The sequence below is a fragment of the Tyto alba genome, unplaced genomic scaffold, assembly GCF_018691265.1.
Source record: "Tyto alba isolate M040663 unplaced genomic scaffold, T.alba_DEE_v4.0 Super-Scaffold_23, whole genome shotgun sequence".
Taxonomy (NCBI): Eukaryota; Metazoa; Chordata; class Aves; order Strigiformes; family Tytonidae; genus Tyto; species Tyto alba.
The window spans coordinates 2,587,046-2,613,466 of record NW_024881297.1 but is presented as its reverse complement, the minus strand read 5'-3'; the positions used below and the strand labels follow the sequence as shown (position 1 = coordinate 2,613,466).

Here is a 26,421-nt window from a genome sequence, read left to right as displayed (position 1 = left end):
ATCTGCTATCATGAACAAATCCTGAGCATGAGGTGGAGCGAGCAAATGGGATGAGCAGAGCAAATCCCCTGCTTTGCTTCAATATATAAACCATGAAAAATTGTAATCAAAGAAAAAATGTTCGTAACATACAGTTTTCAAACTGAGATACTTTCAGCAGCAAAAAGCTGGTTTCTCATAAGAAAAGTTAGGGAACTCCGTGGGAGTTTAAATTTAAAGGAGGTTTTTCCATATCTAAATGTCAGGCTCAAAACTAAATGGGTTCAGTCCATGTTCTCTGACCATTGCCCTTCATTCAGTCTCCTGAGAAATGCTCTGACATATTTAAAGCATGCCTTTACAAATTGTTCTATATATCACCTCTTCAGCATCCACAAGGTCTTCCAGTATCTGTTTTCTAGTTCATCTCCTTCACTCCCCTGCTTCACAGACGATAAAAAACAGTCATAAACGTTTAAGAGCCAAGATAAGCTAATAAATACAGCCCTAAATATTATCACCTCTACAAATAAGAGTGAGAGAGTCATTTCTCCTAAAAAAAAAAAAAAAAAACCACAACAAAAAACCAAAACCCATCCCAACTCTTTAAACCGGAGAGCTTTTTAAGCCAGAAAGTGACAGCACAAAAGGCACCTCAGTCAAACACTAAAGCAAAAATAAGTTCAGCAAGCTTTGAGACGAACCAGCGAGACCCACTTGCTCAGTTGAGTAGTCAGTTAATTGTATTTACTTGCCAGTCTCATACATGGTTTTCTCATTATCTGTTCACCTTGAAAATGTAAAGGATAATCCTTCATACTGCCACCCCCTTTCCTGCAGTGCTCTTCCTATTTTCTTCTCTGCTCTAGCCCCATTTGAGGTCTGCAGCCACCAAAACCCTTCCGAGAGACAGTGTCAAGTGAATGCTTGAAACCAAAGTAGTTGTAGACCTTGTTGTATATGCAAGGACAAAGTTTCTTGCAAAGTATGACCCAATCTTTGGCCACATTCAAACAGTGGAAAAGCTCACAGAAAATGAAACCTAAAATGACACCTCTGCCATCTCAGGACATTCTCATCTCTGTCCCGGTCACGGCTGAACACGGTGAATTAAGATTTTCTGTAGCCTGAGTTGAGAAGGTCAGCTATCCCTAGAGAGGTGGTTAAATTGAAGATCTCTACCAAAGATCTTATATCCAGTTACTTATATCCAGTATCTTAATTCACGAGATGCTTCTCTTTTTGTACTTGTTACACACATCAACTTGGCTGGACTAACTCTTCCTTTTCCCTTCTTCTGGTGGGGTGTTTTAAGTCAGTCTCCCACTGTCTCCTTTTCATAGTTCTGCCCTAAAGAACTTGCACAGGACATTCCTGCATTTTATTTTGGTTTTATATGCATATATGTATCTTTACTCTAGATTTATACCTGATCACCACATAGTATCTAGAGACATATGTGTACCCTGCCCAAAATTTTTTTTGTCCACAGAGCTAACAAAATACAGCATGTTTGCAAGTGACGGACCAAGCCATTTTTAACGTTAAGAAAAAAAAAAAAAAAAAGAAAAGTAGCAGAAAAAGGGAAAAGTGAAACACTTTTTAAAAACTTCTCTTCCTACTTCAATCAAACATCCTTAAGAAGCTTTAACCCGAGATGAAATGTGGCATATGAATTTCAGGAAGATTAGCTTCTTTTGCAGGAATTTGGTTGTCAAGAGTGAAATCAGACTTGTGATTGAAAGGTAACTTTGAACTCAACTCAGGAGAAGCTACAGACAGTCCATAATAAGGTACATTATTATTCTAACTTTGAACAAGATGTGATCACGTGTTGCAGAGATAGGCAAATTCTTTGTAAGTGTCATGGGATGCTTTTAATTTTGAAGGCCACTAAAATGCATTTACATTTTTAAACTCTTACCATAAAGGGTTACGGTTCATTTCCAGTCTTTTAGATCTAGATTCTGCATGTCCTGCATGCACCATATTTTGAACATTCTGTTCTTATTTCCTGCTCTCACTCATCACAAAAACAGATGAGAATCACACGTTATTGCTTCAGAATATTAAAAGTAATTGCAGAGAGGGGTTAATTTATACCTTCCACGAGAGATTTGGGAGTGTTATTATGAAACATCTGGAGTGTTAATAATATTTTTCTTTTTATTTGCTTTGTTTCTCTGAGCATAACTGTAGAAAGAATAAAAAATAACCTTGGGCATTGTAGGAAATACACTGCAATCCAAAAGTAATTCATAATGCAGTTCTGCTAAGGACCCCGTGAATAGATCATCGCCGCATATTTCAGGAACAGGAAAGAGAAATCAAGCAACCTCCTCACTACAAAAATGTCAGTACTTGACCCATAAGGTTACTGCCTATAGGGACAAGCATGTCCCTCGCCAACGTGACAAGAGAGACATGTTTTTCCTATCAAATTAAAAGGGAGCTTTGTTATTAAGCAGCTATGTCAAAATTTGTCTTAATGGTCACAAACATACTGAATCAAATGAAAAAAAGAGAGAGAGTTTAGCCTTATTCTTCTTTGTACAGGGGCCCATTAACCTGCCAGGACAATGTAAAGAGCCATTTCTCTGCATTAAGTGAATGTTCCAGTGAAGCACAAGAGAGCGGCCAGCTGCCTGTCCCTGCAGAGAGGACCGTGGGGTTGCTGTCCTGGGGACGTCCCAGCCAGGGCCACCCATGCAGGCAGGAAAACTGCACAATGTATTCATTAGCTTTTGCCTTTATTCAGAGAAATACTTACATCCCATGCATGTTTGGCATTGTAAGCACTTCTATCTTCTTCCTGCCACAGCACGTATTAAGGTTCAATACAGCCAACATACATTTGTTTTGAAAGATAACACACTACAAAAGTGCCTGTATCGACAGCACAATCAGCCCTTCCCCTAAAGATATTTCCTTTTGCAACTAGAAGTCCTGTAAGAACTGATAACACGATAGAATTATTATAATACAAACATAAAAGTTGAATCCACTTTTATCTTCCAACTTCAGGAGTATTATTATATCCACTCCAACCTGGCTCAGGCTTTTGAATCTTTTCTCCCCTTTGTAAATTATTCTTTTTTTCCTTCATCCCACATGGCTAACCCAGCTGCAAAGAGCTGGTATATGAAAATATTATCCCACAGAAACTCAAGCCTTCAGCAGCATATTTAGAAACTAATTAGCTTGAAACTCAGAGCATGAAGAAAGTATTTCGAGGATAACACATCTCCTTTATTTTTTTTTCATGACATTTTCCTTCTTTATGAAAGCTGATACTCCACACCATGCATTTTGGTAGTTTATCAGAATTACTTCCCAGCAAGTTATGTGATCGCAGAAATAGTAATAAATGACTGTGTGTCAACAAGAGGGTTATTGGGTAAAGAGAAAAAGAATCTGTTACCTTCAAGCACACACCATACAATAATTTATTAAAGTGTCAGAAGCAAGCCTTTAAGGTAAAAATGAGCTGACTCAGAATTCTCTGATTATTGAAAATGAATCCTTAATAGAAGTAAATGGACAAGAACAAAATTTCCTTGCTGTGTTTGCCATTCAAAATTAATTGGAAAGTGGCTGATTTGAGAATATTATATCCTCTAGTGAACTGAAAATGGTATTTTTTTTTTTTCCTCTGAAACCAAGAGTGGAGAATTAAATTAACTCTGAGGTTTGTTTGCTCAGAGTAGGCCACCAAAATGGATTAATTAATCATCATTTATGAATACTCTATAACATAGAGCAGTCAGCTTTTCATAAAACTGCTAGAATAGCAACACGACAGTAGAACAGTTATAAAAACAAATTATAAATTTCCTACATCCCCAATCTATATCAACTTGCCTAGCATTTCTTTCTTTACAGTTTGCAAGGAAGTATTCTGGTGAAAACTCTTATTCAGTGTTTATAAGAGCGCTCAGCTCAAATGGGATGATTTACAGTTGTTCTACAACTCTGCTCTGTGCAAGGTTCTGGGCAGTAATTTCCATAGAGAATGTCAATATTGCTCAGAGAGTTTACTTTCCTCTACCTTCAGACTATGAAGTTTCACGTTAATGATAATAGACATAATTCATTCCATCATTCAAAGCACAGTTAGAACCAGATCTTCTTTAAGCACATCTATAAAGAGAAATGTCTGAGAAACAGTCATTTATGGATGCTTATCCAAACAATAATTTTGACCATTATTTGCCATTAGCAGATACCTGAGCACATTCCTCCCAAAGTTCAGCTGGCTCAGAGGATTATTTTTTAGCTCATTGATTGGAAGGGTAAATAGAGAGGAAAACGACTGAAGATCCAGTTAAAAAAGAGAAAAAAAAAAAAAAGAAAAAAGCACTGTCAATAGGTCAGGCTGCTACTGGACTTACTGAAGTCCTATTGAAGGGAATAGAGCAGCTTGCATCTTTGCCTGTTGTATTGAACCAATCTGTGAAATACTGTGCTTTCTCTATGGGTATTAACACCAGCGGGCCCCCGAGCAATACGTGAGGCACCGACAGTGATGAAACAAATGCTTTGTTTCTTAAGGTGGTCAGTCCACCAACCTTAAAACCTATGTTTACTTCAGGACTACTTTAATTCCACCTAGGGATATTGCCTTCCCTAGAACCTGCCAGGGTAGCTGGGGGACATCTCCAAGCTGTGAGATGACAAAATTTAACCCCAGGTCATTGCAGGTGGGAGGAAGTTGATGGAGCGTTACCAGGTGACCCGCACTGTGTATGCAGAGAGACTTGAGTCAAGAACACAGCTTGGCTCAAATGCAACATTCATAAATATTCATGACCACTGTTATTAGCTGCTTGGCAGCCTAGCCACTGCTGGCTCCCCTGCTTGAATGCTGTCTCGCTGTTTACACAGATTCCTGAGTGGCAGAGTCTCCTCCTCTTATCCAGGAATCGCAGCCATGCAGGTACTACATGCGTAGTGCAAACTCTCTCTTAATTATATCTCATCGTATCCCCTGCGGTCTACATAACGGAGGTTTAATATTGCTTAAAACATAAGCATCGTATTTAGGTTTCTTCAAAGTAATGAGTTGTTTATTTCCATTAAAACAGAAGTCATACAGGAAGATATTTTCTGACTATTTCCCACTCACACAAGTAAAAGGTCCCATAAGATATTTTGGAAATTCTGGAAAAGTAATTAGTTTTGCTGTAAAGATATTTAGTCTATGCTAAAAAGTGATCCCGCCTGGATTATCTGTAATATCTACATGCCACTAAAATATGCCATTATTTAACTAGTTATCAGGCATTTAGGAACAAGCATGAAAAAATAAGAGCAAAGCTGACCCTGCCCTATAAATAAGGCCAAACAGTGGGAAAACTTGTGAGGGTAGAAGCAGCAAAGCCTGCAGGCTGGTTGATGGTCATGGCTACATCCTGACCTTTCAAGTATCGTCTGTCCTCTCCCCATACACGTGTGCAATGCTGAGCAAAATATTTTCATCCACATCCAATCCGGCAGTTTATTTAACTGGAGGGTTTTAATGCCACTCACAACCCTTGACTGGATGTCCCTTGTCCTCCATAGCCCTGCTCTGCGACGCGGAGCAGAGTTTGTGACATATCTGGCTGCACACAGTCCCTCTCACCCGGGCAATGCCATCTAACAAATAAAAGCAGGAGCTTTACGGATTCAGTCAGCTACCCGCTCCCTCCCATTTCAGAGCAAACTTCATGCAGACGAGTGGGCAATAGCTGGGGGCGAGGGACTGCCCACCTCCCTGCCTCCACAGGGTTAGGTAGGGTTGTCCCCACATCCTGACCCTCAGACAACTCTCTGCCAGGGCTGCTGAAGACTAATCAAGGCACATAAACTGATGGCAGTTGCTTTCGTAAGCTGCAACATTCAACTCTCAAATGTGTGGCTGTCCTCCGTCCCCAGCCCATGTCAGCCCACTGTCCTGCATGAAGAACGGGGCTGACCTGTGGCTTCCCCCCCCCGCCTCACGGCTGCTGGGCAGCAGTAATTAGCACCATCCCCCTGTGATCCCCATGGAGAAGTTTAAATCCAGTGTTCGCCTGGACTCAAGATTCAGGAAAATGATGCAGTGCCAAGGATCAGCCAGTCTGCTGCACTGGACATACTGGTCCAAAAGAGAAGACAGCCATAAGATTTCTCATAAGTACCCAGTGTCCCCCCCTTCCAGTTGATGTATCTGTTCCTTCTTGGATCTTAGAAACTATATTTTAGAGTAACATATTTCCATAGTATCACAGAATCAATTAAGAAAAGACCTGGAAGATCACCAAGTCCAACCATCAGCCTAGCACTGCCAAGTCCACCATTAATCCATGTCCCTAAGTGCCACATCCACACGTTTTTTCAATACCCCCAGGGATGGTGACTCAACCACTTCCCTGGGCAGCCTGTTCCAATGCTTGATGACCCTTTTGGTGAAGAAATTTTTCATAATCTCCAATCTAAACCTTCCTTGGCACAACTCGAGGACATTTCCTCTTGTCCTACTGCTTGCTACTTGGGAAAAGAGACTGACACCCAACTCACTGCAGCCTCCTTTCAGGTGATTGTAGAGAGCAATAAGGTCTCCCCTCAGCCTCCTCTTCTCCAGACTAAACAACCCTAGCTCCCTCAGCTGCTCCTCGCAGGACTTGCACTTCAGATCCTTCACATTCTCATTGCCCTTCTCTGGACACGCTCCAGCACCTCCGTGTCTGCCTTGTAGTGAGGGGCCCAAATGATCAGTGCTGTCACTATTTCGCTCCCACAGACCCAAAAGCAAAAATTTCACTTTACCCATCAATACAGGAGAGGCACAGTGTATTATTTGGAATAATTTTTGCATTTTTGCCATGCTGTGATAAATACAAGGAGTGTAATACAGCACTACATAGGCGCTGCCTAGGGTGCACCACTCAAAGGCACAGCAGAGGACCTTGAACTAACCCTGGCCCGTCGTGGTCATTCACCCACCAGCTGAGGCCAGCCCTCCTGCTGTGACTGCGGTACTGTCAGAACAATATTTGTGACATTAAGAACAGTATGGGAGAGCTAGCGTCATTTCAATGCAGTAATAGAGAAAGCTTCACGATTTTCTGTAGATGCAGCCAGAATGGGATGTAATTTGGTATCATAAAATTGATGCCAAGGAGTACTCAAATTATTCATTGGCACAAAATAACTGAAGCTGAACTGATTTTCATCTGCAGAGGATTATGACTAAAGAGGTTGACAGACTCGACCAGTATTTTGTAATTGTTTGATAGACATTAACAAGGAGCATGCAATATACACCATCAAGGAAATGAGTTATTGATAGCTATCTCCTTATGCAAACTTCTTTGATCATCTTTGAAAACTGAAGACCAAAACCACCTGAGACTTCTCAGAGGTCTTTCTTTGATGATACCTTTATTGTTCTGTCAGAAATGGTTGGTGTACAAATCTGAGTTAAGACAATAGCACCCAAATCCATTTTCACCTAGTTCATTTGTGTAATTTGAATTTGGGTTTATTCTTGAGTCAGAACTGAATAAGGTTTTTATGGGTTTTTTTTAGAGGAAGTTTATAGTCTGAGGAAGTCTTTTCCATGAGAAAACAGACATGATAACAAAACAAATTCCTGTATCATGAATTTCACTTAAAAATGCAAATATTTGCTTGTAACAGGAGGATTAAATTGCTCTAGACTTCTGCAAAGACTTCATGGGGCCCACAGATGTAACTGGTAGCACCACATTTGTGCAGAATTCATTAAACTTTGGCCACAATTAGATGTACTGCTGATCACCTATACAAACGTGACAAATGAACAGACGAAAAAAAATCCATTTAGTTTTTCCACCCTAATGCAGCTATGCACTGATTGCATAAAATCATCAACAGCAGCAGTTATTTTTTCACAGGCTCTGTAAGCATGCCCTAATAGTAAAACAAACCCACTTTTTTTTTTTTTTAATTGCAGTCTTTAAAAAACAAACAAACAAACAAACAAAAACAATCACAAAACAACTAAAACTAATGGAGTGGAACCTCCTAATTAGCTTTCTTCTTCTAAGACCCCACATGTCAGGGTATCAAAGATGCCTATAACATGGGAAGCAGCTGCTGTGTTGGAATGTGATCATGACTTAGCCTTTATTTTAAAAGTGAGATTTGGGTAGATATTAAAAAATAAAAATAAAAAAACCCAAACATAGCAACTTTATTCTCATAGGGAAAGGAACAGCGCACAGGATTTTTCTGTCAATAAAGAATTCATTTAATCATATCAACTAAATAATGGAAAAGTAGAAAGCATTCCTAGGTAAATGAGAAACAGTTTTGCTCTTTGAATAGGGAATGTTAAAAAAACATAGATATGCTATGGCATTTGTACAGGTGTCCCAAGGCCGTGTACCACCACTTATCGACAGCAACATCCTCTCCCATCGCTGGGAGCACTTTGGGTGGAATACAGACACTGTAATGAACGTAGGCATGGGAAATAAAACACCATTCAACATTTTTTTTCCCCTTCAATCAGAGACAAAAAATGTTTCTTTCCAAACACTGCCTTTGTTGCTTTCTTTAGAGGTATCATGTTTGGAAAATATTTGATTATCCTGTCAAGAATGCTAAACTATAAAAAGATGTGCAGGGTGGAAATAGAACAAAAGTAAAAAAAGTGATTTTCAGTCATATAAATGATTTTGCTTCAGTAGCAGAAGGATCATGAATATGAATAGTGCTGAATTCTAGAGAAACAATTTGTCATTATTAAAATTAGTGCTCTGTCAACACAAAAATCTCACTTCCAGCTTCCTTTTTGTGCTGCTGCACAAACAGCTGCATTAAGGGCCCGGGTGTTCTGGGATTCATTATCAGTGAATGGGGCTCTGGCTCATAAGGTACAAGAAAAGTCTGTAATCCATAATAGGAGTCTGTCAGGATGTGAAATATATTAAACACTTGCAACTGAAAGAGGTATTTCTGTGGTCAGCCTAGCATAGAGCTACTTGGTATTAGTAAATGGACACTTGACAGTTTTGCATTTCTCAGCCATGACATCCCATTTACACATTCAGAAATACAGCATGCTGCCATCTAGATCCAATTATGAGAGTTTGCTCTTGGAGCAACTGTACAGCATCTTCTGAGCACAATGGAAAAAAAAAAAAAAAAAAAACACAGAATAGCAAAATTCATAGTTTCTGAGAAACATTCATGCAAGAGAGGAGCAGAGAAGAGCAGTAAATAAGCTTCAACATTTCTCAAGAACAGGATGCCTGCACCATATATTTCCCAACATGTCTTTGCTTTGCACAAGGTTGAGCTATACCCCTGGTTTATTTTGCATGCATTAATTCCTCCCTTCTTGCAAAGTTTATTTAAGAGCTGCAGAAGCTGGGAAAAAAAGTTGTTAAAGTCAGTGAACAACAAGTTCCTCTTAGAAGAGCAGGATTCACACATGAGACCTATCTTTGTTCCTGGGCTTTCCAGCAACAGAACCAGGCCAAAGAACAAGCAGGAGGAAAGGACCTAAAAGGGAACGTTCATCCTATTTAATTATTGAATGTCTGAGAGCATGAGGTGGAGCACATTTATACATAAGTTTTGTAATTGATTTTTTTCATTGAAAGTGCTAGATCGGTGGATAGGCATACTTTCAAACATCAACATAAAGGTATCAGCCAATATTTGATTCCCAATATTGGATAGCCATACTTGAGACTGGCCACCGGTGAGATTGATTGGGGTTACACTTCAGCTGGAAGCTAGAGCACTTACAGTACTTTTTCCAGGAATTTCTGTTCTACCACGTAGGCATATGCTGTCTTCAAGGAGAAAAACAGAAGTTTTGTGCTAATTTCATAATTGTTTTAATTCACTGGGATAAACGGCAAGGACATTGGTGGCTGTGGAGCACGGGCACATGGGAAACACAGAGGAAGCAACCTTATTTAATATCAGTTCCTGTACAAATCAGCAGAACTGCAGAATCTACTCAGGCTCGAGGGATTCACACTAGCTGAGGGTGGGACTTACCCCCAGTCATCCAAAGGCACAACTTCGAAGTAAAGCACCAAACCCTCCTGCACCCGAAGTTTCGTGTACAGCATAAACTAAATCCTGCCAAAAACAAATGCACGCACACAAAGGATAGAATTTTAAAAGCAAATATGTCCTGGTTTTGGAAGTCACTTTACCCTTTGACCTTTGGGATATTTGCATTTCTGGTGATCACATATAGGCAGGAATTTAAGCCTCTGAAAGTATAGCTAAGTGGCTAATGGGATTTTCATAGCTACCTGGCTACCTCTAGCATGATGTGGGTCACCCAGCCCATCTGAAAATCCCACTAGAGTTCCATACTTTTTGCAAACTTGTCTTTAAATCTGTGTCCACACTGCAGGATCTACAATGATTTGCAGCTCTCTGGGATGATCCTCCCAAAAAAGACAAATATGATTTCCAGTCTTAGAGCAGACTGGCATCCTCGTGACCTCCAGAGGCAGGTAGCTAACCTTCATCCAAAACTGCTAAGACTGTACTGAGTTTGGCACTTACAGGAGGAAATAAACCTCTATTTTCTACATTTATAGGTACATAGGGCTGTGCATCTGGAGAAAGTGCACTAATGCTGAGTACAGAATGCAGTTTCAGGGCACTTCAAGCAGATCTAGCATGGTTTATATTCCAATAATTTTGAAACAAGCCCTTTTATTTTTCTCTACTAGCTAATCTAGATTTCATTTTATGTACAGAACACAAGCATGCATATACAAACATAACATATAGAAAATACGCTGTGTATCTATAATTCCTGGATATAACTGATTTTAGAAAGCCCTGGAAACAAGAACCAGATAGTAAAATGATGTGGTGGTGCTGTCATTAGTTTACAAACAATCTCATATCATAGGTGTGACCAGTTCAGGTTTGTTAATAAGTCACTAACCAAATATTATGGTTTAGGAGCAGAGGAATTGGTAAATAGCCAGATGCAGGATATAGCTTCTGTTGGATTCTTTCCCCCTGCCCACGCAGCCTAATGGAAATAATATGATTTATCAACCAGAATGGCATATTAACTGCATAGGTGATCTGAGGAATTTAGGACCACTGTTCTCCTCTCACCTCTTTCTTTTGAACAGAGAAATGACAGTCCATTGTGGAGCTTTCAAAAACGTTAATACAGAGCAGGCAACAGAAACCAGGAGAAAAAAAAAAAGACAGTTACTGTAGTAAAATCAGAATTTCCAGTGTCTGTGGGCCACGGCTCTCCATCCATTCCCATTTAATACAGATACAAATAAGATGCTCCTGGAAGTGCTAGATGGGTCTCCCTAGGGAAGGGACACCAGCCCAGCAGCAGGCTCCCCTGTGGGAGACTAATTCTTTGCAAATCACACCATCCCTCTCTGCCTCAGTTTTGTCACCAACAAAATGTAAATTTCAGAATTCTCTTTTTTTGTGCAAGTCTGTGAAAGCCGTAGCTAAATTCTGTAAATGTTTCTTACAATAAAATGAGAGGTTAAAACCAATAACTAAAATCAGTGTTTCTGTAACAAAAGGACCCTGGCTGCAGAAAAGGGAAAGTGGTTTTGCAAAAAACATACTACAGGGTATGAGACGGAGGCAGCAAATGAGATCTGGATCAGAGGGTGGATGGCAGAAAGAGAAGAAAGCAAAAGAAAAGTATTCCTACCTACACCTTCAGCATTTTTTCCCCTTCATGCCTCTCAAAATATGAGTGATCACAGCGACAGGGACAGAGGGAGAGAAAAATTGCCAAAGCTAATAAGATACTGCATCAGTACAAGCTACAGCATCACTTGTCCTGCAAAGTGTGAGTGTTCTGGCACCAGTGGGGAAACACAACCGGTGCCAAAGTAACACACACCCGACCTCACTTCCCATAGTACACTGGCTATAGATTGTGTAGGGACCGCAAGGGGGTTTTTACTCAGTGCCCCTCCGCACGTCTGTGTAACTCGCGTTGCTTGTGCTGGTGTAACCTTAAGAGTGATGCAGTGCAGCCAGAGCCTTTTCCCCAGCCTCAGGAATGTGAAACAATTTATTGCCTTTGTACCGCACCATTGCAGAGAGCAGCAGCCTGACGCCCTCCTAAAAGCATTTTCCCTACCTTGATGAAGTGCTGCCTGCTGGTTAGCATCAGTCTGTGTGCTGTAGCTTACTTCTGGTCATACAAAGTATGAAAACAAGCCTCTTTCTCTTTCATTCACCAATTTCTCTCAGAGCACTGCAGTAGGGGATGGTCATTGGTTTCCACTGGTTTCCTCACTCTTGCCCTTGAGGTTGGTTCTGAAGCCTTTTTGGGTCCACCAAAACAGTACAGCTAAGCGCTGTGTGTCCCAGCGCCAGCCTCAAGGCATGCAGCAGCATTATGCTAGCTCAGCACATGTCGTGGTTTAGGCCTGGTTGGCAGCCAACCACAATGCAGCAGCTCTCTCTCCCTTCCCCTCCGGCAATGAGAAGGGACAGAGAGCCAGGCTTGGGGTTCGAGATAGGACTGGGATGGGGAAAAATTCCCCTTTATGATCACGAGCAAAAGGCAGACTCATTAGGGGAAGAAAAAAAGAACATACATTTATTACAGACACTAATAACACATAACAGAGTAGGACAGTGAGAAGCATTGCCACATCTTGAGAACACCTTCCCCCCACCCCTCCCTTCTTCCCGGGCTCAGCTCTGCTCCCGATATCTCTACCTCCTCCCCCAGCGGCACAGGGGCAGGGAATGGGGGGTGCAGTCAGCGCTGCCACTGCCTTCATCTTCGGTGAGGGGAGTGTCCGGAACTTGTTCCCCCTGCTCCAGCACGGTCCCCCTCTCACAGGAGACAGTCCTCCACAAACTTCCTCCGACATGAATTCCTCCCACAGGCTGCAGCGTTCCCCACACTGCTCCGTCATGGGACACCAACTCTCTCCAACTGGAGTCCCTCCCACGGCTGCAGCCCTTCCCGAGCTGCTCTGGCGTGGGACACCCCCGCATGCTGCAATCCTCCCAGCACTGAATTACAGCAGCGGGGCTGCCTTTTCCCACAAGACCCCGGCCTTCTTCAGGCACAGACCCTTGATCATCTGAGCAGAAGCCACAGGCCACAAATCAGTGTCTGCTCTACCATAGATCACCATGGGTGTCAGGGGGGGGCCGCCCTGCCGTCTCCCCACAGGATACAGGGGGGTCTCTGCTCCAGCACACCTCCCCCCTCCTGTCTTCCTCCATTCCTCCACTGACCTTGGTGTTCACGCAGCTGCAGCAACTCCTCCTCACCAGTCCCACTGCTCCTCCCCACGTCCCTTCTTAAATACATTCTCGCAGAGGCACAGCCGAGTGGCTCAGTTTTGGTGCAGAGGTAGAGCTGACTTGGAGCTGGGGGAGCTTTGAGAAGCTTCTCACAGGGGGCTGCCCTGATAGCCCCCTCCCCTGCCACCAAAAAACCCCACCACTCACTCAAACTCAGGACAGCACATTTCTAGACCATTGCATTTTCTGCGGATTGATGCATTGGCATGAAAACAAACTTGTGTGTACATCCATGCTGTAAACATGAATAGTTTATGCCCATCTCCCTTTCTCTCAACTGATTCAGAGATAGACAGGAAAGAATTAGATATGGGTTTATCCCATGTGTAATGTATCTTATTTAGGTTTTTTTAATTCAGAAAAGATCAATGGAACAAAAGAAGTTAAGAGAGGTGTCCAAGATCTTTTGACTCCATAAAGAGAACGACTGGATTTTTCGGATTGGATTACAGCCTCATGAAACTCTCAAAATAAGGCAATATCCATCTCCTATAAGTACCTTTTTACATTTAAAAAAAAATCACATTCAAATTCAAGTGTAAAAAAAAGCAAAAAGAGCAAGCAGATTTACTTGCATACTTTATTTGCTGCAATAATATGAAATTGCTGCAATAATATTAAATGTCATTGACAGATCCTTTAGCAACTTATCAAAAAACACTTCAGAGACAAGATGATATTCTCTATCAACATTTCCTATAAGTGTTTTCCTTTTCATCATTTTAAAATAGTCTGCAGGAAGAATGTGTCACATTTTGAAGAGTTGAACTCTAAACTAGACAGGATATGTTTGTGTTGGGTAGTTTTGTTTTGGGATCTTTTTTTTGGGGGGGTGGGGGGGTGGGCAGAGGGGGGATGGCAGGGTTGGGAAAGAAGGTCAATAGACTGGAAACCCAAAGAATAAGATTCATTACTTTGCTTATGAGTTTCTGGGGTACCCCATATGAACATGCACAAAGTTCAGAGCAAGTTTAGTGTTCACTCTGGTTATGTCAAACACTTTCAGTCATAAAATGCATAGTCACTGGAACCTGCAAAGTCAAGCTGACAGAAAAAAGATCTTGTACAGTTGCCAAACTTTGGTCAACAGAGGCTCAGAACAGAATAAAGTGAAGAATAAATTACCTTTTGTAGAATAAAGTGGGCACAGTGCAAACACACTGCACATGAGCCATAAGGGACACTTTCTCCTAAGCTCCATCCATCTTCACTTTATAGAAGTACTAAAAGCCCTATCAATAATTTAACAAACTAATGGACATGTTTTTAAACATTGTGGGCTGAGGCTTAAAGAAGCACCATGTTGGCAGAGGGAGATTTTGAAAGTGGAAAGCTTGTGGCTTTTTATTCTGTGGTTACTCTGAAAGTCAGGACAGCACGGTGTGCTGCAGACACAGTATTTTTGTCAGCAGCACTTTCTTCTGCCAGAGCTCAAGCCTGGGACTGCAAAGGAATAATGTACTGAAGGGCAAACTCCATCTTCAGGTGGTAGCAGCAGTTTGTTTTGGAAAGCTCTTCACAGTCAGAGGGACTGAGCCACGTGGATGGGTGATAACAACCTTCCCGAGACACACCTGAGCCTCTTACAGCCATTTTAGCTGTGAAGGTCCCGAGATTTGAGGCTCAGCACTTCCCAGCAGTTCAGCTGCGGGGGAGCCTGGCTGCCACCCAGCTGAGACAAACATTTCCAGGGCTCTGTCTCAGGGACAAGGGTGCCAGGACAGCCCACCTGGTTTCCCAGCCATAGCCTACCCCTGGCAAGGACAGCATCACCTTGATGTCTCCAGCGTACCTAATGTACACTGCAGGCTTCAAAGGACTGCAGCCTAAACACTATCCCCCGTGTCTCGGTCGTGCAAAGCATCTCTCAAACTACATCCATGTCCCCTTGGGACACAGCAGGAGAAAAAACAAAAAAACAAAAAACAAAACAAAACAAACAAACAAACAAACAAACAAACAAAAACAAAAACAAAAAAAAAAAAACAAAACACAAAAAAAAAAAAAAAAAAAAAAAAACAACAACAAACCAAGACAAAACCAAACCTGGCCCAACCTGAAGGTGAATGGATCATTACCTGTGGTCTTCACAAAGCTGATGTTTTATTTTCCTTTTCCAGAAATTTCCTGCATTGTGGCAGGACGGCAAACTGCTAAACTTCCCACTACCATATTCTAACAACATTATACCTCTAATTTTTTACTTCATGTCAAGGCTTCCCCGAAGCATGATATCATTATTAAGAAGTGCACTGCCTGACATGCTGTTCTGTTTAAATACTGTGGTCACATTAGTTAATTTGAATTTTTTTGCATTTTACTGCATATTATTGATTGTCAACTTCAGAGATGGTGCTGAAAAAGAAGAAAAATATATGCTGTTCAGTTACCACTAGTATGTTATTTCTTGATAACAGTACAATTAAATTCCACGGTCATTGTGCATCCTGTCTTAGGCTGATGGACTGAGTAAAACAGTCAAGTACCAACACTCAGTTTGATAGAATCTTCATAAAACTAAATATTGATAATCTACAGATAAACCAGGCCTTTGCGATCATGAAACAAAGCTTAATCACCTCGTGTAAAGAAAATACTGGGAAATACATTCTTCACGTTACACTTACAAATTCCCTTTATCCCTCTGAACAAAAATATAAGATCTACAAAGCAGTGGCCATGCAAAGGAGAACCATAGTAAGGCTGATAAAAAGGCAGAAGTTGTATCGGCCTTGAGGAGAAAACAATGACAGTGATATTTAGCTGAGATATCATCATTCACCAAGGCTTGGAATTTTTATATTTCAGAACTTATTCACCTGGTTACAGCCATGCCACTTTAAACAAACTAGCCGACCCTGCATTTGGAGGAAACAGTGTATTAGATTTTCATGTTAATTCCATCAATAGCAGCCCTGAAATTAAGCTTTGCCCACACACCCAAGGAGCATAGAGCTGGCTCCCGCAGAGGTGCCGGGGTGCTGGGGACCCCTAACCAAGGGGTCACGTATGCCAGTGCCTCCCGGATGCCTGCCCAGGGATGACAAACAATGAGGTAAACAGGAGGCATGCAAGCAACAATTTTTATTTTGTTTGTAAAAAAAAAGTCAAAATAGAAGAATTAAAAAAAAATATCACTGAAAGCATCTCTTGAACGCCAGTGCCTGGGGAGCCCATGAGTGATACACCCCCTCAGAATAAGAAGGGGGATTTTAAAGCATACATGACAAGTTTGGAGATTTGACCCTCACAGAGCGGTAGGAAGTACAAGTAGTTTAACATTTTTGTCGTCTTCTTTTGGTTTTGGGTGGGGGAGAGAGATTTCAGCAAAGCTCCCAGGATCCCTTGTGCCTGCCCTTCCAGCCATCTCCTGATGCCGTCTCCTGATGTCCTGCGACTGAAAGGTTTCTCTTGCCTCCCAGATCAGCATCTTCATGACCCATTTGTCTAATTATGGGAATGACCGCCTGGGCTTATACACCTTTGCGAACCTGGCCAACTTTGTTAAGAGCTCGACTAACCTGAAACTGCAGACGCTGCCCCCGGTTCAGCTGGCTCAGAAGTACTTTGAGCTCTTCCCAGAGCAGACGGACCCTCTTTGGCAGGTAATGTCATATCCTCTTCCACCTCCACTTACAATCTGCTTGTTGAAATAAGAATCTTTCCCAGTTAAATTAAAAGAAAAAAAATCCCGCTTCACTTTCAGATATGTTATTTCTTCCTGCATGTCATCTTAGGCTACTTAAATTTTCTTGAGAGACCACTCCTTTTGATTAGAAATGGATTAGCTTCCACTCACCCCAAATCAGGCATGGTAAAAGCACCTAATTGCTATTTATGCAAGAGAAAGCTTCCCTTCCCATCCCTCCTGTCCATAGTTGAGCTGATGCATCACGCTGTGTTAACTAATCGTGTTGCTACATCTCTAAGATGCCCAGAGCCAGCCCATAGCGAGAGCTTTCTCAAGGCAAACCATGCCGATTCATTGCCCCCCTTAATGGGGAATCACTAATACTGGATCACTGAAGGTACAGGAGGATTCCCCACAATCTGAACCCCCTTCAATGAAACAGAGAGGAAAAGGGCGAGCAGGCGGGGTCAGCGCAGCAAACACAGAACGGGCAGCTATTTTAAGAATGGAAAAGGGTTTCTGCGTAGACTATTTGCTATCTCTGTTTCGTTGTAATCTCAACACTGTAATTTCCTAATTGTTGTTACAGATATCTGGATCTTCTCTTATTCAGAATATGATGTGCCACGCTGTGCTTTTAGCTATGCAGGCATACATCCAGAGTGACACCATGGAGATCTGTGCAGTTATTTTGGGCTTACACAGGCAAAAAGAAGCAGAAAATTTCCCTATTATTTTTGGCCCAAAAGCAAAAGTAGTATAAATCTATAATATTTCTATTGAGTTTACTGGAGCTGCAATGATTCACGTCAGCTAATGATTTTCTCCATGATATTTTGTTAACTTTATTCACCAGCAAACTGTATCTTCTATTATCAGCCAATATTAGGCAAAAGCAGTATCTATATGACAACTGCTTTAAAGAGCAGTCAATCCTAACCTTTTCTGTGGGGTCTTTTGTTCACACATTTTTATTGTGTATTCATAAGTAATAGGAAGATAAGGAGAAGAATAATATCCCACATTTCTATTTTGTCCTTCCTTTTGGGTTCTTATGTAAATTAAATTTGGCACTAAATCCTATGCATCTGAAACCATTTTGTCACCTAAGAAAGCAATGCCTTGAAGATATTCAAACAGAGGCTTCCATTTTAATCTCGTATGAAAACTTGATTAAATCAATGTTTTAATCTTTTTTTTTTCTTCTTTTTATTTCCTTTTTTTTTCTAATGACTGAACTTAATCCCCAGTCATGAAGAACCATTATATACACATTGAATTTTAGTCAAAGGGACCACATACGTGCCTACCTATGTTCCTATGGACTCTGAGTTTATTAAATGAGGCTGACTAACAGAAAGAAGGAAATACAGTAGTCTCACAGGGTGTGGATTTTGACACCAGTCCTTCCAGGATTTGCACAATTGTGTAGTGTTATCAACTTCACAGGGACCCCTGGAAGGATGGGTCCTGAAGGATACCCAGGAGTTTGGTCCCTGTGTACCTGAATGCTTCCATGGATCCATACCAGAGTGCTCACTATCTGCCAAGAGTAAACTCTTACGGGTCAATGTGGGGTTTTACTATTTAGTGTAAGGCTCTGGCATTAGTGCATAACATTTAGATCCTGAAAATACTTGCATGCATGCAAACATTTAGGATACCCCCAGTGTGACATATACAACCCCCTTTTCTTCTTCAGAATCCATGTGATGATAAACGACACAGGGATATTTGGTCCAGAGACAAAACGTGTGACCACCTACCCAAATTTCTTGTGATAGGACCCCAGAAAACAGGTAAGAAGCAATTAATTTGTAATAGAAGCTAGTCCGTCCCGTTCCCTGCCCCCAGTTTTGTATCTGTATATTTGTGTCCTGTAAACAGAAGCCAACTCACTGCTGTAGAGACAGTGCACTCCCAATCCCTACAGGATGCAGACAGTAACTCCTTCCCTGCCCACAGAAAGGTCAACTGTTTGTATAGTAAAATCACATTCACTCACCATAAAAAAAAAAAAACAAAAACGAACATGCTGTCAGGCTGCCCTATGTTAAGATTGTTAATAAGTTTTTTGACAAATTATTTCAGCATCATTTGAGACCCTAATTGACAATAAAATGTATTTACCACCTTTCAGGCCTCTGAGGACCTCAGGGTAATATTTGAATGAAGCCACATATTCCCACTCCCAAGATAGCTATTACTGTTGTGGTCATATTACAGTAAGTGAGTGACGAGGCAGGGCAAATCCAAAATGACTAATCCAAGATCATATAGAAATTCTGCAACAGTGATGGAGACGGCGGGTCTTGATTCATAATCCAGTGATAGTTTGCACAGCATGAAATCACTGAAGGGCGCGTTTAAAAACACCTTCTCCAAGATTTCATTTACCACCGTATATAATTTCCAGTTGTTTTTGCCAAATAAATAACAAACAAGTACTGTTACTGGGATTTTAAAGCATACTTATTACATACATGTTTGTTAGCACTGAAATAGACAATTTATTCCTCAATAATAGACTCCCAGGAAAAATACACAGAGAACAAAAGTGCACTTCTGGGAACAAGAAAGGCATAATCCCACCATTAGTGCTTTTGAAAAGTTTTGTGCATCGCCAATATGAAAACAAACACGTACGGGCCGAACTCCCTCACTGGTTAAATAGAGTCAAACATGCAATGTCATCAACAGCAATGTCATGCTTGCGTCAGAGAGCAGAATTCAGAGTTTGGAAATGGGAAAAGTTTGATGAGCAGAGAAGTCTGCACGTATCTCCACCACACACCCCCCACCATCACCTTTGAAAGGCCCTTGTGCTTACATTTCATCAGTAGGAAACTTTCTTATAAGAGGTAATCTAATTTTCCTGTATATCTCAGCGTGCATTGACTTAAAGTACTTTCTTGAACGAATAAAGTCAAAGGGATTTTTTTCAATTTCTTAATGGCATCTTTTTTGTTGTCGTAGGAACAACAGCTCTTTATTTATTTCTTCTGATGCATCCTTCCATTATCAGTAATCTCCCCAGTCCAAAAACTTTTGAAGAAGTTCAATTCTTCAACGGAAACAACTACCACAAGGGAATTGACTGGTAAGAATAACAAAAAAGAAGCGTTCATTACTAATACATGGTAAAACACAATGGAACAATTACAGAAGCATGTATGACATCGACATAATTACTGGCTGAATTTGTTATGCTTGGCATTATCAGACAGAAAGAGAAACTAATTTATAATGACGGGACATTTAATCAAGTCCTAGATTTTGTTTAGATATTACAGTAACAATTTTCTTATTTTTATTACAAATTAATGTAATAGCTCAGTTATGATGTCTGTCCTCACACTGAATAACATCTGTCTTTTCGTAACTTTCTCTACACAGAATTATAGTATTTTTCTTCAAAAGCGGCTTTTCATGAAGTAAGATTCGATTTGTCTCTTTATGACAAAAAGCCCACTGTAAAGCATTTCAGCTGGTATTCTTACCACAATTTCAAATATTGCTTTTACTATTTTTGCTTAAGAAAAGCATTTTGGTAAGACTTTCATTTCCACAGGGAACAGCAGTTCTGATCCTTGTGTGAAAACTGAAATGTAAGACAAACATCACACTGCACAGAAACAGATTAATCTTGAGCAGATTTACTTGCCTGAGTATGGCACGGAGAGTGTGCAGAGCAAAGGAGGCTGCCTGATAAAATCAGGCTCTTCCCGTACTACGAGACCAGCTTCTCGGTTCAAAGTGTCATAAACAACAAAGGAAAACAAATGCTTGGCGTTTTGTTTTTCCTTACTGTATAAAGAAAAAGTTCACCCATGGCTATCGTAGAGTACATGGTGTAATACGTCCAGAGAAGAAAGAGGGGTGATGGGGATGTGGGGGGGTGTCTCTCCTCTGCAGCCCTTTGCACAACGTGTAGAGGAAGAGCCTGGCCTCTCTGAGACCTCTTCTGCCACATTTCACCAAAACTGGCCTGCAGGTTCAAACGCCAGTAGTGTTCTGTGTGCAGGGTGAGGGCCCGCATACTTCCTTTCCGTAGAAAGGACGCGAAAACAGTTAGTCCCGCCAAAACTGGAAGTCCCCGGAGTGCTCAGCAAAACTAAAGGCACCGAAAAATGCCTCCAAAACAACTTCACCATTTGCTTCGTTTGAATTCTTCACCCTTTCAGTTGAACCTTCCGTTTTACTTTACTTCCAATCAATTTTAAGTGGAAAAGATCGTTCAAAACCAAAATTCAAATCTTGCGTTCTGAAAACATCTAAAATAAAAGATTTGTTGGATCCAAAATGAAATATTTCAACCATGTTAAAATTAAATGGTTGATATTTTGAAGCTTTTCCCATTTTTTTCTGCAGTTAAAACTGAACCAACTCCAAACTGGTGAAAGATAGCCCTTTGACACTGAACTTATTAGCAAAAATCCCATCCGTTAAAGGAAAAAACCTAATTACCTGACTTCACGGAGGTTTTAGCTATTACCAACACCATGTAAGAGCCAAGATGTTTTTTCCCTGTTCGAGTTCTGGAGTGAGCTGAGAAATTCAATATTGCTTCTTGAGAATGATGTTTGAAAATTCACCTTTTCACCTACCATGAAATGGGAAGCACAAGGATATGAGCCTTTTGTGATATTTCTGATTCTAATAAATTTCTTCACCTTGCAGGTACATGGATTTCTTCCCCACTCCTTCCAACGTCACCACCAACCTCCTCTTTGAGAAAAGTGCCAACTATTTCCATTCCGAGGAAGCCCCGAAGCGAGCTGCTTCCCTCATCCCCAAGGCCAAGATCATCACCATCCTCATCGACCCATCTGATCGGGCGTATTCCTGGTACCAGGTACAGACCTTGCCTTCGAGCGAAATCAGTGGCAGGGTGTGATGGCCATCGGTGGGAATTTGTGTCCTTGAGAAAAAATGGGATTTATTACAAAGCATTTGCGCCATGTAGAAGTGGAAGGAAGCTGAATGCCAGCTTTTGCAGTTGGCACCTGTGACACCAGTGTCATAAGTGATGAAACTTCTCAGCACAGAGCTGCCACCATCTGTAAACAAACAGTTTAATCTCAATTACAGCTGACACTGCATAGAGGAAAAGCAGTGCTCCTGTCCCAGGGAGATACACAGGGGAAAATGAGCATGGCCTAGCTAGAAAATCAGAGCTCCTGATGCTGAGAATCTGGTACCTCAGCCCATCCTCCAGCACATAAGCTGAGCAATGTGTGGTAGTCTACAAATGTACGCAGCGTCTTTCAAAGTTTCCAAGGAGTTAAAAAGAGCTGTGTCTGGAGAGTTGGTTATTTTTTTTCCTCTCCTTGGAAACAAAAGAAAGCCTGCTGTTTTCCCAAGGAAACTCTAGGATGCTCTTTCTTGCTTTTACTGAGCTAACACCTTTCTATAATGTCTGCACTATTTAAAAAAATATATATTTTTAAAGAGATGTTTAAGCATGCATGTAAAATATGGTGTAGTCGTACGGATAAAGTAAACACTAAAAGCAGTGTTAAAACAGACAGAAATTAATAATGTCACAATAAGCATAAAATACACCATTTCTGATACTGTTGTTATGAATTTTGCAAGGAATAAAACATGGCCCAGGGCTGCAGTTTGCACCCTTTTTGATATCTTATTTGCACCTTTACAACCACCAATGCGAGATGGAAAAAAACTGTGCCATCCTGCTTCCTTGTCACCCGCCCCTGCTCCTTCCCAGCAGAAGTGGCACTGGTGGGGGGCCAGTGGGCTGCTGTGGACTACAGCTGGGCTGGCTGTGCCAGCACAACACTTCCAACAGCTCTCAGGGGGCTTAACGGCTTAATCTTCCGCACCCCTGTGATACGTGTCTAAATATCTCCCGCTAGCATCAGCGATCCCACGAGGACCCCACTGCCCTGAAATTCAATTTTTATGAAGTCATTACATCCAGCCATTGGGCACCCTCGGAGATAAGGACTCTCCAGAAGAGATGCCTGACACCCGGATGGTACGCTGTCCATATCGAAAGATGGTTAACTCATTACCCTGCTTCACAGGTAATTTCCAACCTGTTGTTTCACCAACCTCATCAACTCTCCGAAAGTCCCACAATGAGTATGGCCCCATCATCAGAGCTAATGGGATATTTCCCACTGGAACTCTTAGCTGTTAGGAAATGCAGATTTGACAAGAGCAGGATATCTGGCAGAAGTGTCATGATTTTTCTGCCTTCCGATGGAAAAGAAGCAACAGGAAAATGCTATGAACTGTGGCCACATTTGGCTTCTGGGTCCCAAGAAACAAGTAGCTGCAGCATGAGACATTGTGGGAAGGTTTGACAAATTCAATCAGAAAATGCCAGGGCTTTTTCTAAAAAGTAATTTCATTCCACTTCCCACTCACTCCCTCTCATAGAAAATTTCACATTTGTTTGATCCTGATATGGAATTAGTCTTTCTCAGTGTTATAGCAGAAATTCTTTCTTTTGCCCCATCTTTCTTCAGATGTTTTATTGAATTGTCTTTTATAATCTTTCCCATGAAGAAAATATGCAAACAGAGAGACCTAAAGAATATTCCCATTGCTGAAAAAAAATTGTTTACAGATAGAAACATAAAGCAAATATTGTAGTACTACAAAATATATGCATGGGCACTCTTTAGCCGTGGATGTGGTCCATAGCTCAGTTCATATGTCTACCTACTGTAAGAAAAGGTTGTCAAAGGGTATTTAATGAGCAAGCATAATGAACAAGTATCTCCAGAGATTGCTCTATATTGGACAGAATTTTGCTGAAAGGAGGTAGAACTGAGTGTTGCTTATTTAGTCAGGGACCTGTAAAAAAAAAAAAAAAAAAAAAGAAAAAAACAAAAAGAAATAGAAGCTCTGTCTTTTTGCAGTCCTCAATTTCCTTTTCATACAGTCTCAGCTGTACTACAAAGAGCAGAAGCAGGTCAATCCCATTTCCAGGAGAAAGGAGAAGGTCTCAGTTAGTCATTTACTTTTTTCTTTTATCTCTGGCCTTTCTACTCTTTCATAAGTGGGGAAGGAGTACTGCCTAACGCAGCTGAACTTGCAGCGAGGGCCGTCCCCAGACAGTATCACCCTGGGAGCAAACAGAGCATCCTCCTCAGCCACCACGTCCCAACTCACTCCTCCAAAGGAGAAGGGGCTGTCCCAGCAAATTCAGAGAGTGCAAATGTTGCCAAACATCCCGGGCCCCCTTACCCGTGCTCCTTCTCGGCCACTTCCCAGGGAGATTTCTCTCCTTCTCCTGCTGTAGCGAACAGCAAGTGCAGCCCTTTTATTAAACATTCAGGGGCACACTGTCATATTTCTTGTAAAACCGGTAACCACTCATGTTTCATAGTTATAGTGATTAATTTTACAAGATACACAACAAAATACACTCATTCTTAATAAGGTGCACACAGAGAGTGCACTCACGGTGCTTACTAATGGGCACTCAGTAATGTACATTCACTCTGCCTGTGCACTCAAAAACTTAATAATTCATAATAAGCCTTCACAATAAATATAAAGCACGTCTGCCCAGAATAGTTATTAGTAATACTGCTTGTTACTCCAGTAGACTCTTGATACATTGTCTTAACATTTGCTCGTGGAGGTCAATGTACCTTTACATCACATCAATCTTTAATTAAAAACAAAACAAAACAAAACCTTTGCTAACAATTTTGCAAGCCTATGTGGTTGATAGGCTGGTAGTAAGTTTCAAATAAATTGCCACAATATCACTTTTGAACATGCAACTGTTTAGTTTCTGAACATTTAATTCTAAGGTATATATGAGCTTTTTGTTATTTTTCATATTCCACACCAGATTTTCAATGGACACACTGTAAACCTCAACAATAATTTCACATTCCTTCCTTATCTCTTTTTCTCAGAGTCCTCTGACACTCGGGTTTGGCTTGTGAGATTTAACTCTTGCATTTGAACAATGTGCACACACAAAGTCACAAGGTGCTCACCTATACAAATTCAACATAATTAAAAATCTAAAAAGAAGTTTATCCCTATGTTTGTTATTAGCACTGTACAAAGTCACATGCTACTTTAAACCCATGTTGTCATCAAAAGGAAATAATGTCATTATTTCGTTAACCTTAGTCCTGTTTCTAAATAGCTAGCATATCTACCCCTACAGTTGTTTATTATTGATGGACAGCAGCTAAGAAGTGACCCAGCTACTGTGATGGATGAAGTACAGAAGTTCCTTGGAGTTTCTCCTCATTATAATTACTCCGAAGCTCTAACGTGAGTCTGCTGCTTTATTATCCGCCCTATGGGATCACAGTGTACATCCACCCCTATCAAGATCACTTGATCATTAATTACAAACAAACAAGCAAACAGCACATTGCAACAACAACACTTTTGCAAAGCTTCGAGTTTTCTTAAAGTCATGTTTAACACCTATCCAGTTTTCCCTCAACTTACATATCTATAATACGTTACGGAATTTAATTGTATGATTGCATACATTTCCACAAGCAAACTCTGCTTTGCACAGCATACAGAACAAATGACTGTTCAGTATTTTGTATTAGATGCAGAACAAAGGCCCGGGTTCATGTTTAAAATGTCTGCTAAGTTTGAATGTTCAATCAGAGATGACTGGGACTTGCTTTCTCGGGGTACCTAGTTTTGCTTTCATCGCTGTGCTGTTTAAAATGTGCATTCCGCTGATGTGAGTTGTGCATGCAAGAGCTCAGCCCACATTTGCACATCAGACTGTTGAACCTTATGACAGACTCCAGAAGCTGAAGACTACTTAGTGGCAGGTGTGAAAAGTTTGGCTTAAACATTTTTATCACACTCATATAGGAGTCTAATGACAGAGGTTGGGTTAGAAGCACTCAGTGTGATAAGATTCATCTGGTCACGGGGTTTCTTTGATTGTGAACCAAATATATCATTCCCTAATCCCATTTTCATATATCTTTGAGCCATTTCTGCCGACCTTTTACCTGGTAGTAGCCAGACACGTGGCACGGAAGAATTTAGTCTGTATACTTAGTTTGGTAAAATTATAAGCTACTAATAGTAGATCCCTAACCTGGAAGTGCCAGGCTCAAGTGCAGCTCCTGGAGAGTGGGGAGAAGCTCATATCTGCCCATGAAGCACAAAACCCTTGGACTGGGCAGCTTGGGGTGCCGGTGCCAAAACTGTGGGTGCTGTGCAGGAGTCCAAATCAAGGTCCCCTGAATTTAGGAAAAACCCTTGGGTTGACCTCCCACCGCCTTTGGTTCAGATCTACCAAAGGCAGCTGTGAGGAGCCCGGATCACATTTCTCATCCTCATTACCCAGTGGGTGGAGGCTTTCCCCACGGCAGGGGATTACCGGCCTGTGTGGCACTGTCTCTTGGACATTCCTCAATTCCCCGCAGGAAGGCAGAGCCTCTGCAGAGGCGGGAGTGGGCTGAGTTTCCCTTAGTCCAGGAGGAAACTGTAAGAAGCTTTCTCTCTGAGCCTCTCCTTGTGAT

General features: G+C 41.3%; 1 protein-coding gene across 4 annotated transcripts in view; it reads left to right on the top strand.

The window, feature by feature from the left end:
- NDST4 (N-deacetylase and N-sulfotransferase 4) overlaps positions 1 to 26,421 on the top strand; it is a 107,787-nt gene that overhangs the window by 71,252 nt on the left and 10,114 nt on the right. For 3 of the 4 annotated variants that reach the window (XR_006165691.1, XM_033007697.2, XM_033007715.2), the window contains exons 7-12: positions 16,710 to 16,892; positions 18,621 to 18,717; positions 19,895 to 20,018; positions 21,599 to 21,773; positions 22,798 to 22,968; positions 25,062 to 25,192. Coding sequence is in view for 3 of the 4 variants with exons in the window: in XM_033007697.2 (XP_032863588.1) it covers positions 16,710 to 16,892; positions 18,621 to 18,717; positions 19,895 to 20,018; positions 21,599 to 21,773; positions 22,798 to 22,968; positions 25,062 to 25,192 (881 nt within the window). In the remaining variant the exon portion in view is untranslated. The remainder of the gene's footprint in view (positions 1 to 16,709; positions 16,893 to 18,620; positions 18,718 to 19,894; positions 20,019 to 21,598; positions 21,774 to 22,797; positions 22,969 to 25,061; positions 25,193 to 26,421) is intronic. The other variant, XM_033007708.2, reaches the window with a different exon arrangement.